The sequence below is a fragment of the Ahaetulla prasina genome, chromosome 12 (genome assembly GCF_028640845.1).
Source record: "Ahaetulla prasina isolate Xishuangbanna chromosome 12, ASM2864084v1, whole genome shotgun sequence".
Classification (NCBI taxonomy): domain Eukaryota; kingdom Metazoa; phylum Chordata; class Lepidosauria; order Squamata; family Colubridae; genus Ahaetulla; species Ahaetulla prasina.
The window spans coordinates 30,035,156-30,050,173 of NC_080550.1; the positions used below are offsets into that span (position 1 = coordinate 30,035,156).

General features: G+C 42.5%; 1 protein-coding gene across 1 annotated transcript in view; it reads right to left on the bottom strand.

Moving 5' to 3' along the window:
- Positions 1-7,129: 7,129 nt before the first annotated feature.
- CX3CL1 (C-X3-C motif chemokine ligand 1) overlaps positions 7,130-15,018 on the bottom strand; it is a 40,340-nt gene continuing 32,451 nt past the window's right edge. The window contains exons 2-3 of the mRNA XM_058154977.1: positions 11,109-11,229; positions 7,130-9,537 (exon numbers count right to left, since the gene is read on the bottom strand). Of these exons, the coding sequence (XP_058010960.1) occupies positions 8,346-9,537; positions 11,109-11,229 (1,313 nt within the window). The 3' untranslated portion in view covers positions 7,130-8,345. The remainder of the gene's footprint in view (positions 9,538-11,108; positions 11,230-15,018) is intronic.

The following is a 15,018-nucleotide window of genomic DNA, read 5'->3' on the forward strand; positions in this document are numbered from 1 at the left end:
TCCAGTGTTTGTTTATTAGTGAATTCATTATAATGGCTTGTATTTTTTCCCCTAGACTGTGAAACCAAAAGGCAATATTCTTTTCCCAGGTAAGACTGATACTAAAATATGACAGACAGATTAACAGAGTTGGAAGGGACCTTGTAGGTCATCTAGTCCAACCCCCCATCCAAGCAGGAGACCCCAAACCATTTCTGACAGATGGCAGTGCAGTCTCTTCTTGAAAACCTTCAGTGATGAAGCTCCCACAACTTCTGAAGGCAACTTCTGTTCCATGGGTTGTTGGTTCTCACTGTCAGAAAGTTCCTCCTTATCTCCAGGTTGAATCCCTCCTTGTTCAGTCTCCATCCGTTACTCCTTGTTGGAAGGGGAAGGGGAAGGGGAAAGGGAAAGAAAGGAAAGGTGTAACTGATTCTGCCTGCTCATCCAGGAGAAACCAGTGTTGGAAAAGAGGAAAAGGAGATCCATTTATTTCTTATGAAATAACAACCAGGTAGCCTTTTGCTGCATAACCCTGACCCTAACCCTCAGTCTTTCTAGCACCACTGATTAATAGAAAACCAAATGAAGAAGAGAAGAAAATAGTTTGGGAGCTAGCAAAGCTCAGAATAGAAGCTGGTGGAGAAATAGCCAGATGGGACTATAGGAGTATTTAGTAGAGGCATGGGAGGCTTCTAGCCGCTTTTCACAAAATATTGTTAGCAAGTTAATTTAAGACCCCATGGCTGCATTCACCATGCCAAGGATGGTTCCTTTAATCTTGATTAGTTTTGGATGGCTTGTGTGTAATATAAATGCAGCACTTTGGGCTAGTTTGTGGTTCTGTATCTTGTGGTGGCATCTAGTTGACCTTGGCTGAATTCAGATACTAGGCAGGATTGAATTTTTTGTTTGCACACCGATGGGAGACTACCGGACACTCCAGAGCTATAGGCCAAACTAGAAAGTCCAAAGGCATCCTAGGAGGTGGCATTGACCAATGTCTTCCACCCAGTTGCCAGGAAAAACTCCACAAACATGTCCATGAAAACACTAGGAACCAAGCTTGATTTGATGGAGGCCTTACTTGTTATCATGCAAACCCCCAAATGTTTGCTTTAGTGACCAAATTACCGTAAGATATTCTGCAAACCAATCCAAACCAAGCCAGCTGTTAAGTTAGGTCACTATTAAAAGAGCATAAATGTTTTATATATCAATTTCTCCCTTTCACATCGCTCTAATCTGCATTGTATTTCACATTAAGAAACATCCCTCTGAAATAAATACACACTTCTTCTGCCTGACTTGGTAAGAATCCTATTTTTAAAAGAGGAAGAGTTCAGAATTCATCAGTAATTTAGTTTCCTGATGCCTAATTCTCTGCGGATGAATCAAGACAAAATGGATATTCATAAAACATTGCAAAGCTCTATTTACAGTTCCTTGCAGCAACTAAGAAACGATCTCTTCTCATTTCTTCTCCTTAGAGAGCCTTGGTCTGCTCTAGAGCAGGGGTCTCCAACGTTGACAACTTTATGACTTGTGGACTTCAACTCCCAGAATTCCTCAGCCAGTACTGGCTAGGGAATTCTGGGAGTTGAAGTCCACAGGTTTTAAAATTACCAGGTTGGATACCCCTGCCTTGTACCAATCTGAACAAATGGCTGTCCAGTCTGGTTTTGAAAACCTCCAATGATGGAGCACCCACAACTTCTAAAGGTAAACCACTTCACTGTTTAATCCTACAAAGAAATGTAATAAAGGTAGAAGGAACATTCAAATGAATCTAAATGGCTAAACAGAATGGGGTCGAAGTTTCCTAAGACATTGTTGGATATATTGAGAAAAGACCAGCATTCAAGAAAAGCAAAGGGTGGATTTTTCTACAATGAATGGCTATGTTTTGTTTTTAATGCCAGGGTTTTCCTGCTCTATTAACTTCTCTTTCCTTTCCTTTCCCTGCTTCTTTAGCCAGACAGTTGTGTTAGACTAAGGGTTTTTTTTTAAAAAAAACCAAAGATTGCTAAAATTATGTAAGTTTTCATATTTTTCCAAATGTCTTCATCACAGAACCATAGCTCTGGAAGGGACCTCAGAAGTCTTCTAGTCCAACCTCCTGTCCAAAACAGGAGTTTTTATACCACCCTGGACAAATTTTGCAATTTTCTTGAAACCCTCTAACCCTCAATGTTAGCGAACGCAAATGGGTCATTGGGGGTGGAGGTGCAGAAGGAAATTAGACATTCAGAGATGGGGAACCCTCTCAATGGCTTCTAGCTGCTTCTATTAATAGTTCAGTTTATTCTTAAGGTAAAGGTTCCCCTCGCACATACATGCTAGTCCTTCCTAACTCTAAGGGGCGGTGCTCATCTCCGTTTCAAAACCAAAGAGCCAGCGCTGTCCGAAGACGACTCCGTGGTCATCCGGCCGACATGACTCAATGCCAAAAGCACATGGAATGCTGTGACCTTCCCACCAAAGGTGGTCCCTATTTTTCTACTTGCATTTTTTACATGCTTTCGAACTGCTAGGTTGGCAGAAGCTGGGACAAGTAACGGGAGCTCACCCCTTTACGTGGCACTAGAGATTCTAACCGCTGAACTGCCAATCTTTCAATCGACAAGCTCAGTGTCACTGAGCCACCGCATCCATTTTTAGGATTTATTCTTAGATGATCATAAGTTTATTCTTAGATGATCATTAAGTCTAGTGCCATGGACACACAATGGATAGGTTTACATTTAAAAAATTTTTTTTTTGAAGAGAACGTCTTTAGGAAATGAGATTTTATTGATTCTCCTCAGAAGAAAAACTCTATTCCATGAAGATAAGGTGGAGAGAGACTTAAATATGGTTTAATTAATTAGGATGGATTTTTTTTAAAAAAATGATATATGTAGTGTTAGAAAACTTTAAGTTAGTTTTGTAGGTATAAAATGAGTATGTATGTATATGCAGGTATGCCATTTTTTTTAAGTAATGCTGAACAATATCTTAAAGTTGGTGAAATGTTATGGACTAGATTTGAAAATATGACAATGAATGATGTATTATACCCCACAGCAAGGAGAAGTTGAGATGGTTAAAATGTTTCTTTGGTCCAAATAAGAGATTATATTTAATTTTGTCTCTAGCTTGAAATTGCTCCCGGATTTTGTGTTTGCAATGAGAAAAAAATATATGAAACTTTGATTCTGCTTTTGTAAACTAGACAGGCTTATTATTATAGAAATGGCTTATACATATTGTTGTGTAAAAGCAAAAAGTTGTAGTTGTAATGTTGTTACCTTTGACTGTGCCAAAAAGAATCGAAAGTTGGTGCCTTTTTTCTTTTTTTCCCCCATTGCACTATATCCCTCTTTTTCCCCTCCTCTCTTCTTACTTTTCCATGTTTGTTTGTTTTTTAGTTTTTTCACAGAGCCTTAAGCCAAAAACATTGTTTCATTCAAGTGAAAAACTTGTGGAACAAACCTCTAAGAGAATTTCATGTTAATCAAGTTTGGGAGGGAGGTGATATATTGCATTTTTAAAAAGTCAGTGGCATCTAAACTGTGATTTAAAATAAAGAAATGCAATCAATTCCCATCAAAGCCAAATCTCTGGTTTAATAAAGGCTAGCACAGAAAAGATGCAAACAGCCCTCTTGGCTTAATGAAGTAAAATACAATCATCTCGACAAGATCACAATTTTTTATTTACCCAGCTCTTCTTTTCTTAACCTCTTCTAAACTACAACATGGGGCTCACCATTTGCATTTAAAACAGCATCCCCCAACCTGCCTCTAGCGGGGCTTGATGTACTACAACTCCCATGGTGTTCAGCTGGACTACCAGTTGAGAATTGTGATCCCTCATTTCTATGGAAGGCAAGTTTGTTGAAGGTTGACCCAAAGGTTGACCCAAAATTAAATTGATATTGTGAACTCTGGATGGTACACAAGATTAAAACAAGCATTTCACAATCCAAACCACAACATCCGTAGTGGAAACAACAATCTCTCCGTATAAAATAAATAATATTAACCAGCTGCCTGACTTCCTGGCCCAAACATCTTACAAGACTAAGAGAGTCAGGGCCATCTGGATCTCCAGGGGCTGGAGTGTAATCACCACTTCTGGATCTCCAGCTGCTCCTGTGTAATCACCACTTCTGGACCCAAGAAGATTTTATTTATTTATTATTAAACTTCCATCATCCGTTGAGGAGGCCCTTGATGACATTGTTAGATGGAAGAGACCCAGAGCAGGCCATCCCTGTGAAATCTAGTGGGGTGAGTACAGATAATGGGGGTCGGTGGCCCTCCTATTCGTTGGCCCTATGCCCCGAAGAGCTTTACTGTTTCAGACAGGAAGGCTGAGTAGAGAGTGGTGAGGATGGCAGAAAAGATTATTGGAAGTTCACTCCCTTCTATCCAGGACATGGCATATAAGTGATGCTTGCTTGAGCAGGGTCCGCAGGATTGTCTCAGAGGCTACTCATCCTCTTCACGACCTGTTTTTCTTGTTATCTTCTGGGAGGAAGATTCGTGGTATCCAAAGCAGAACAACTAGATTCAGTCACAGTTTTCTTATAGCATGAATCTTGTGAACTCTCGTTTCCTCTTTCCACTATGTATTCAAAATGGACAGTGATGTATGTATGTATGTGTATATGTATATGTATATGTGTGTGTATGGTTCTGACCAGTTCTGGAGAACTGGTAGCAGAAAGTTTGAGTAATTCGGAGAACTAGTAGTAAAAATTCTGACTGGCCCCCATCTGCCCCCATCTATTCTCTGCCTCCCAATTCCCAGCTAATCAGGAGGAAATGGGGATTTTGCAGTAACCTTCTCCTGCCACACCCACCGAGCCATGCCATGTCCACCAAGCCACACTCACAGAACCGGTAGTAAAAAATATTGAAACCCACCACTGTATGTACAATATATAGTGTGTTATGTATGGCTATGGATAGATATATACTTTCTTTTGAGAGCAGGCAACATAATTTCATTTTTAATGTGGGCTGGTGTCTTCACTGTAAAAAATGACAATCCACTCTCCACTCCACTCTCCTCTCCTCTCTTCCCTATTCTATTCTCTCTCCTTTCCTTTCCTCTCCTCTCACCTTTCTTCTCTTCTCTTCCCTGTTCTATTCTATTCTATTCTCTCCCTCCCCTCCCTTCTCCCCTCCTCTCTCCCCTCTCCTCTCCTCTCTTCCCTAATCTATTCTCTCTCCTTTCCTCTCCTCTACACTCTCCTCTCCTTCCCTCCTCCTCTCACCTTTTTTCTCTTCTCTCTTCTCTTCTCTTCTCTTCTCTATTCTATTCTATTCTATTCTAATTTTCTCCTCTCCTCTCCTTCTCCTCCTCTCCTCTCTTCCCTATTCTATTCTCTCTCCTTTCCTCTCCTCTACACTCTCCTCTCCTTCCCTCCTCCTCTCACCTTTTTTCTCTTCTCTCTTCTCTTCTCTTCTCTATTCTATTCTATTCTAATTTTCTCCTCTCCTCTCCTTCTCCTCCTCTCCTCTCTTCCCTATTCTATTCTCTCTCCTTTCCTCTCCTCTAGTCTCCTCTCCTTCCCTCCTCCTCTCATCTTTTTTCTCTTCTTTTCTCTTCTCTTCTTCTCTTCTCTATTCTATTCTATTCTATTCTATTCTATTCTATTCTATTCTATTCTATTCTATTCTATTCTATTCTATTCTTTCTCCTCTCCTCTCCTCTCCTTCTCCTCCTCTCCTCTCTTCCCTATTTTATTCTCTCCTCTCCTCTCCTCTCGTCTCTCCTCTCCTCTCCTCTCCTTTTATCATTTTATCTATCTTACTTTACCTTACCTTACCTTATCCTATCGTTATGCCTGATGATCAATTATATATAGAAATTCACCAAAGCCATGGAGCAAAATTTTTGTCAGGAACTATCATTCTGACACATCAGCCAAGCTTCACTGGAAGCCAGTCTGCAATAGACATGGGGGGTGGGGGGAGGGAGGAAAGGGGGCTGGGAAGAGAAAATCAAAGCTACTCATAGTGCTGTCCTAAGAGCCATTGGCTGCTTCAGGGCCAAGACAGGGACGGTTACCAAAACAATTTATTTTAACAATTGGACTGGGTGGGGAGGAGATAACCAGGGGAAGAAGGAGAAAGAGAAAAATTATCCAGGATGCTTTTAAACAGGAAAACGTCCGTTCTAGCTTAATGTTGGGTCTATCCTGGCTTAATCTTCTAGGAAAAAAAGACTCCCAACTCCATTTGTAGAGAAAGGAATTCTTTTCCTAAAAGCCATGTGGTTTACCGTAAGGCAGAGCTGGAACTGAGGCTTCCACATGTAAAAGCTACCTGGATAAGTATCATCAGGGTAGGCTAGATTAGTACTGTATTGTGGATTTAGGACCACAGCTGAGGCCAAAATTCTCCCTTGATAAGTGAGACAGTCTTTAAGTGAGTTGTGCCCCATTTTATAACCTTCCCTGCAGGGGTGAAATCCAGCAGGTTCTGATTGGTTCTGGAGAACCAGTAGCGGAAATTTTGAGCAGTTCAGACAACTGGTAAATATCACCTCTGGCTGGCCCCAGGAGTGGGGAGGGCATGGGGATTTTGCAGTATCCTTCCCCTGCCACGCCCACCAAGCCACACCCACAGAACCAGTAGTAAAAAAAATTGGATTTACCATTGCTTCCCTGCCACAATTGTTAAGTGAATCCCCGCATAATTGTTAAATTAGTAGTAACATGGTTGTTAAGTGAATCTGGCTTCCCCATTGACAGCTTGTCAGAAGGTTGCAAAAGGGGATCACGTGACCTTGGGACACTGCAACTGTCATAAGTACAAGTCAGTTGCCAAGCATCTGAATATTTGATCACACGACCATCAGGATGCAGCAACAGTTGTAAGTGTGAAAAACAGTCATAAGTTATCTTCAGTGTCATGGTAACTTTGAATGGTCATTAAATGAACTGTTGGAAGTCAGGGACTGCTGACTTGCGGTACTTATAGTACTCCTTGATTGATGACATTCACTTAGTGACTGGTTAGTGTTATGAGGGTGTTGAAAAAAGTGGCTTACATCCGGTTTTGTGCTTATGGCCATTCGGTTCTCTCCTTTTTTTAATTCACCAAATTGCTTTGTAACTTGCACCGATGAAAGACGACACGCTGCTTGCATTAAGTCTGATTGTCTCTTTTATTGTTTTTAAATATCATATAAAAAACAGTTCTGATTTATTTTATAGTTGGGAAGAGAATGTAAAACAACCCTGATTTATTTTATTGTTTTTTTATTTATTTTATTGTTTTTAAAAGATAATATAAAGCAGATCTGATCTAAAGCAGATTTCCCAAACCCGCAGGGTTTAAAATACCAAAAGTGCATTTTGAGAAAAGTGAAATAGCTTTTTCTGTTCTTTTTTTTTTCCTAATGGCAATTTTGATGTAACAACTTTCACTTCCTTCCCAGCCCTGACAGGATCTTTTCTATGCAGAAGAGGTCGGGGTGCCTTGCCCCCGCCCCTGAGTACCCACAGGATATGCTATCAATTGATGACGTCATGATCTGAAAGACTCTTGCTGGATTACCAAAGACCAACCAAAGACTTAGCACCTCCCAAGAGGACTAAGGAAGACAGGTGTTGGGGTCTGGGGGATGCTGCAGGGCACAACCCCTGGATTTGTGCTCTTTTATCACCAGCAAGGAAGAAAGTTCAACCACCTGCTCCAAGGTAAATCTAGAAAAGTAGGATAGTAGGCAGAGGTGGTATTCACTTACCTTCACTGCCAGTCCATTAATGTGAGCATGCTCCACCTCCACACATGCGCAGGACCTTCTGCACATGCACAGAGTGTCAAAAATGGGATGTGATGACATCCGGGTGGGTGGGTGGAGCCTCCCGCAGCCACCACCACCGGTTCATCTGAACCGGATAGAACCAGCTGAATACCACCATAGGTAGTAGGCATCTCTTTCATCTCAAACAGGTAGATGTTCTGGGCCAGCCCTGCCCATCCTTATGGCTCATCTCAACACTGCAAACATCAATTACAATCAAACCGTACCGACAACCTATTGGCACCTGGGCACATTCTGCCTAGGAAGGAATAGTTCTCTTTTCTTCCAATGAAAGTCCTTGCTTTGGTATGGAGGCCCGCCTCCCATGTTGAAGACTCTGTCCTTGATCCATAGCCCAATGGGCTACAACATCTAGTAAGACCAATAAGGGGGTTGCTATGCTTTAGTGCATCCTCTGACCAACAGCTTGCAATCCCTCTTGACCTTGGCAGAGAAGAAGAGGGAGACCAGACAGGACTCCCCATCAGTTGCACTACTAACCCAGTCCATCCCTCTTGTAAAACAAGATGGATTTTTGCCAATCAAAAAAGATGGAAAGGTCAAACAATTTCCATGGGATATGACTCAGCTTGGGAGTCACATGGGTAGTACATCAGGCCTTGAATCTGCCTCTTGGGTGACCGTTTGGTACACATGTTACGTTTAGCGTAGACTAAGCCACCAAGTGCCAAGAGGACACAGAGAATACCCCCAATAGAAAGCACAGGGATAATGTAATTTTGTACCATGGATTGGGAATGGGGATTACAATCTAGAGTTGTTGGTGGGGTGTTTGAGATGGATGCTGAAGTACTCACAATAAAAGTTTCTTGGTGATAACCTGAAATTTGGAGAGTGTCGGAAGGTTTGGAGAAAGTTCTACCAGTTCCAATAGATGAAAGTGTTTCTGTGGTGTCTCCTTCACTTTCTGCATCAATCACACCTTGAAACTGGACAGAATTGAGGCTGTTTCTATCAGAGCTGGACTGTCTGTTTGATGGACTACTAGAGTCAGTAGGAAGTTGAGCTGTGGAACCCTCAACTGACTGTGGTTTATGGTTTGCGCTGGAGCTGCTTAAAAACAAACGGTGTTGATCAGAAGAGTTGGAAAGCTTGGTGGGTATCGTCATCGATGTCTTATCTTTTGTGACAAATTCCAGGAGAAGCTTGCTGATGGAAGAGTTCATGGGAGGACGGGTTGAAGAATTAGCAAGAGTTTCTGAAACAAGTGCAGGACTTTTGGTACTTGTTTTGTCAGTTCCTGGAAAAGGCATAGGAGGTGACACCAATCGTTGGGTTGTTCTAGCGAAATCCTCCAGGCCTTTCTTCGTTGATGTGACATGGTCCCCCGATCTTTTGTGCCCCTCAAAGGTTTCTGACTCAATTTCGTGATTTACAATCGAGTCAGGCTGAAGGGTGGATTTATCAGCAATGGTTTCTGGTTGAGGAGTCAACGATGCAGAAGATGTGGTGGCCTCCACGCCAGACAACCCACTTTCCACAAAAGGTTGGGGATCTGCTGTGGTTCTCACAGGGAGTGTTACTCTCTTGTGGGAGGTTGTGCTAACTTTTTTTGTGGGCTGAGCGTGGCCCTCAACCTCCAGCTTAGCTTCTCCTGAATGTCTGTTAGTTACAGGGAGTTTTTTTGTGGTGGTGTTGTACCTAGTCCTTGCATCTATGTTCTGCATAGCTTTCTTTACCCAGTCATGGTTTGGGTTGGCACAAATATTTCTATTTTTCTTTGTTGTCAGTCTAGAAAAAGGAAGGTTTAAAAAAAAAAACCAAGTAAGAATAGACGAATCAATATTTTAGACATTCCAGGACATTTTAGCATTTTTAAATTCCACTGAGTTTCAGTAGAATGCCTTTAATTTTGAAGTATTGGGGAAAGATATTCCTACCCCATTGCCTGACTCAAGAATCATAAAATATAATTTCTGGATTCCAAAAACATTAAATGCTCAAACAAACAGATAAACCACATTCACATAACCAATGAAAAGAATGATTGGGTTTGATAGGCACAACCATATATGATGCAATCCCAATTTAACCTAATCTAGTGTATCATATAAACTCACAAAATAATATAGCTCAGCTGAATAGCACAGACAACAGGTCCCATCCCAGAATTACAGTGTTCAAACTGTGATGGATGGATTTGATTTTACAGTAATTTAATTTAATACCATTTTTGTCTTGTTCTGCTCACTTCCAAACAAACAAACAAACAAACAAAGATTGGAAACCAAAAACAATTTCATAGAAGACATAAATAACAAATAGGTAAATTTTATCCTAAACTCACATGAAATATTAAAACAAGAACAGGCTAAACATTTTACAGGTGGCCCTCAAGGTACGGCCACCACAACTAGAATGCAAGCTTCCATCTCTAAGTGGTGTGGTCATTAAGTGAGTCACACCTGATTTTACAACTTTTCTTGCCATGATCGTTAAATGAATCTGACTTCCCCAATATGCTGCAACTATTATAACTGAATGCCAAGTGCAAAGCACATAAATTGTAATTCTGTGATTATGGTGATGCTGTGATAATCATAATTGTGAGGGTCAATCACAAGTTACTTTTTCAGCCTTGTCATAACTTCGAATGGTTGTTAAATGAATGGACGTAAGTCGAGGACTACCTGTAAAACACCATTTTATACGAGCCGCAGTGGCAGAGTGATTAGAGTGCAGTACTGGCACTACTTCTGCTGCCTGTCGGTTGCATGCAATTCAGCAGTTCAAATCTCACAAGGCTCAAGGTTGACTCAGCCTTGCATCCTTCCAAGGTGGGTAACATGGGAACCCAGATTGTTTGGCGGGGATTATGCTGACTCTGTAAACCACTTAGAGAGGACAGCAAAGCGCTGTGAAGTGGTATATAAGTCTAAGTGGTATTACTATTTTCCTTCCTTCCTCCCTCCCTCCCTTCCTTCCTTCCTTCCTTCCATCCATCCATCTATCCATCCATCCATCCATTCATCCATCCATAGTTGGCAGTGGTTAAAATGCAGTACTGCAGACTGACTCTGCTGACTGTCAGCAGTTCGATCCTGACCGGCTCAAGGTTGACTCAGCCTTCCATCCTTCTGAGGTCGCTAAAATGAGGACCCAGATTGTTGGGGGCAAGAGGCTGACTCTGTAAACCATTTAGAGAGGACTGCTAAGCACCATGAAGCAGTATTTAAGTCTAAGTGCTATTGCTAAATACCCTTCTTGAGCTCTGTGCAAAGGCTCTAAAAAAAACAGCATAGAATTTTCATCCGAGTCTTTGAATTGGAAAGAGAAAAATATTGTGACAAAAAGGCACTTACATGATCGATGTCTTGGCTCTGCAGGTGCTAACTGTATAGCTCTGTAGTATACTCGAAGGATATTTATTCTCTGAAAATTTGGGGCATTCCATTTTACAAGCTTTGGTTGTATCAGGTTCTCCTGGAGCAAGGAAACAATTCAAGAAGGAATTAAAACAGGGGTGAAATGTTTATTTTTATTTTATTTATTTTGTCACAACAATATATATAAGTATCATACAAAAAGATTATATAGTATATAAACATATATATGAGTAAATATTAGGCGGTATAAGCATATATATATATATATATATATAGAAAGAAGAAAGGAAAAACAATAGGACAGGAACGGTAGGCACGTTTGTGCTCTTATGGTCTTCTTAGGAATGGGGTGAGGTCAATAGTAGAAAGTTTTTGGTTAAAGCTTTTAGGATTATGGGAAGAGACCACAGAGTCAGGTAAAGTGTTCCAACCACTGATGATTCTGTTACAGAAGTCATATTTTCTGCAATCTAGATTAAAGCGGTTAACATTATGTTTAAATCTATTGGTTGCTCTTGTATTATTGCAATTAAAGCTGAAGTAGTCTTTAACAGGAAGGACATTACAATAGATGATTCTATGAGTTAAACTTAGGTCTTGTCGAAGGCGACGGAATTCCAAGTTTTCTAAGCCTAGGATTTCAAGTCTGGTGGGATAAGGTATTTTGTTGTTTTCAGAGGAATGGAGAACTCTTCTTGTACAATATTTCTGGACGCGTTCAACTGTATTGATGTCAGAGATGTGGTGAGGGTTCCAGACAGGTGAGCTGTATTCTGGAATTGGTCTAGCAAATGTTTTATATGCTCTGGTTAGTAGTGTAGTGTTTTTGGAAAAGAAGCTACACAAGATTAGGTTTACAACTCTTAGAGCCTTTTTTGCTACGTAGTTGCAGGGTTTTGGCACTTAGATCATTTGATATGAAAACTCCAAGGTCTTTAATGGGATGGGGTCATCTGTAAGGTAATGTCTCAAGTATGTACTTTGTGTTTGGGTTCTTTTTTCCAATATGTAAGACTGAGCATTTGCTGGTTGAGATTTGGAGTTGCCAAGTTTTAGACCAAGCAGTTAGATCAGTGGTTCCCAACCAGTGTGCCGCGGCACTAAGGGGTGCCGTGAGATCTTTTGAGGGTGCCGGGAACTTTTGAGCTACGGAGATTTTAAATATCTATTTCCTTATAAGGGTGCCGGGAACTTTTGAAAGGCTTTCCAAGGGTGCCTCAAACAAGAAAAGGTTGTGCCTCAAACAAGAAAAGGTTGGGAACCACTGAGTTAGATGATCAAGGTCTTTTTGAATGATAGATGTATTGTCTGTGGTGTTAAATGTGGTGTTAAATACTCCCAGTTCAGACCAGATCGCGCGATCCGGTAGCGATGAGGGTGCGTAGTTCGGAGAACTGGTAGCAAAAATCCCTGCCCCCCACCCGCCCATGCCCACCCAATTGCCTGGTCCCCACTTGCCTACTTGGGGGCTTCCTGCTTCTTTCGGTCTCACTCGCTATTCCGGCCTTGCTTTGGCTGCTGCAATCAATTGCATCAGCTAGCAACTCAGTCTGCCTGCCTGCAATCCATCTCATCGGTGAGCAACTCAATCTGCCTGCCTTGTCCCTTGAATTAGGTAAGTAAGGGGGGGAGCTTTAAAAAAATAGTTAATTGGGTTTTTTAAGAGTTTTATTTATTTTTTAGACATAGCAATTTAAAGTTAAGGAAGTTTTAAAATTAAGGAAATTTTAAAGTTAAGAAGTTTTAAGTTAAGGAAGTTTTAAATTTAGTTGCTTTTATCTAAAAATATAAATAAAATAAAATAAAATAAAAATATTTCTGCAGCTTTCTGAGATTTGGTGTATTTCTATAGTGTTTCACTCTAACTACACAAACACACAAAATCTCACAAAGTTGTATGTGGCATTTTGTGCATGTGTGTGTGTGAGTCAGTTTTTGTGGCTTTTTGTGGCTGTGTGAGGTTCCTGCTTATTGCAGGGGCCATTTTGAGTGAAGTATAGCTGCTTTTACATTGTGTGTGAGTCAGTTGTGTTGTGTTGTGTGTGTGTAGAGTGTGAAAGTTGGTTTTTGGTACCTCTTATTGTTTTGTGTACTTTATTATTTTTATTATTTATGTTATTGGCCATGCCCACCCAGTCACCTGACCAACAAGGCACGCCCACCTATTAAGCCATGCCCACAGAACTGGTAGGGAAATTTTTTAGATTTCACCCCTGAATTAAAATCACCACCAATTCCATTTTTGCAAGAATAAAATCTCACGATTGATTAGGTTCGTATAATCACAAACCTTAAATCTGCCAACAACTGCACTGGTTGCATAATATGAGCCAGTGGTGGGATTCAAATAATTTAACAACTGGTTCTGTGGGCATGACTAGGTGGGTGTGACTAGGTGGTCATGTGACTGGGTGGGCGTGGTCAACTTGACATCACTCATGGCAAGGTGGGCGGCATCTTGCTGTGAGTGACGTCATTGGCCACGCTCAGTCACATGACCGATGCTGCAGAGACAGGGTGATTTCCTACCTCCACCCTCCACCCTTGGGCTGGCAAAATAAAAGCCCATCTAAAGAATATTGCCTGCCTGCTGAATACTGGCAAAAGGAGGCTGGGGGGGGGGAAAGAGAAGGTCCCATGGAAATGCCCCATTTTCCATGCCAGGGATGCGCAGGGGTGGAGAGCAAAAAGCCTACTCAGTCCATATGTACTCACCAGCACGACAGCAAATCTCTCTTCCAGCTTGCCGGTTCAGGCATTGGGAGCTTGGGCAATTTTCTTCCAGTGCTCGTGAAGGGAATCCGGGGAGCGCCAGCATGTTGCATGCTTTTCACTCCCAACAGCCCAGACTGGAAAACACATGGCTGGGAGGGAAGAGCGGTCCTTCTTAACAAGCTAAAAACTGTTGCTGCAAGCCTGAGTTCCCCACACAAGAGCTGCAAGCCCAGCTCTGGCTGCAGACATGTGATTGTGAGGGCAGGTTTTTTTCAAGGCCAATCATAGAGGGAAACAGAGATGAGTGTGCTGGAGTACCGGACTTCCAGCTCTCATGCAGGGAACCCAGACTTGCAACTCAGTTTTGAGCTTGTTAAGAAGGACTGCTCCTCCACCCCAGCCATGAGTTTTTAAATCCCGGCTGCTTGGAGTGAAAAGCATGCTGCGAAGTCCCAATTCGGGGCTCGCCATACCTGGGGGGGGGGCACGGAGCTGCAACCATCGGGAGCTGGTGAGTCCAACAGCGACCAAGGCTGCGGCTGCAGTTGTGGCGGGACACGTTAGGACAGCGCTGGCCTGAAGCTAGCATGGCCCGGCTGGGAGGACACTTACCCCACTGGTCAGGAGGCTGCTCACCTGCCTGGCCAGTGTCAGAAGAGAGGGAGACAGAAAAGTTCAGTCAAGTCTTCTCCTCCTTCTCGGCCTCAAGCAAACAGGCACAGGCACCTCATGGCTCCGGGATCTTCTGCAAGGAGATGGTGCGTGGCCACGCACTGTCTCCTTGCAGAAGATCCCGGCGCTGTGAGATGTGTGCATGTTCTCTGTGTGTTTCAGGCTGAGAAGGAGACAACTTGCCTGAACTTTTCCTGCCTTGGAAGCTGCTCTTAAGTAGCAAGGACAGGCTGTGGCAGCTGCCTTCTGAGCAGCTTCGACTGGCCCAAAAAACAGGGCAGTGATGGTGGTGATGGGCCAGGAGAATGGCGGGACACGTCAGGACAGCTCCAGCCTGAAGCTCGTCAGCAGGCCATCCTGCTGGCAGGGGCTGGCCACAAGCGGCACTGGCACTGGCACTGGCAAGCAATGGGGTGCGCAGCTGCCGGAAGTCCCATCCTGATCTTTACCCCATTGCCTGCTGGTGCCGGTGCCAGTGTCACTCGTGGCCAGACCCGAA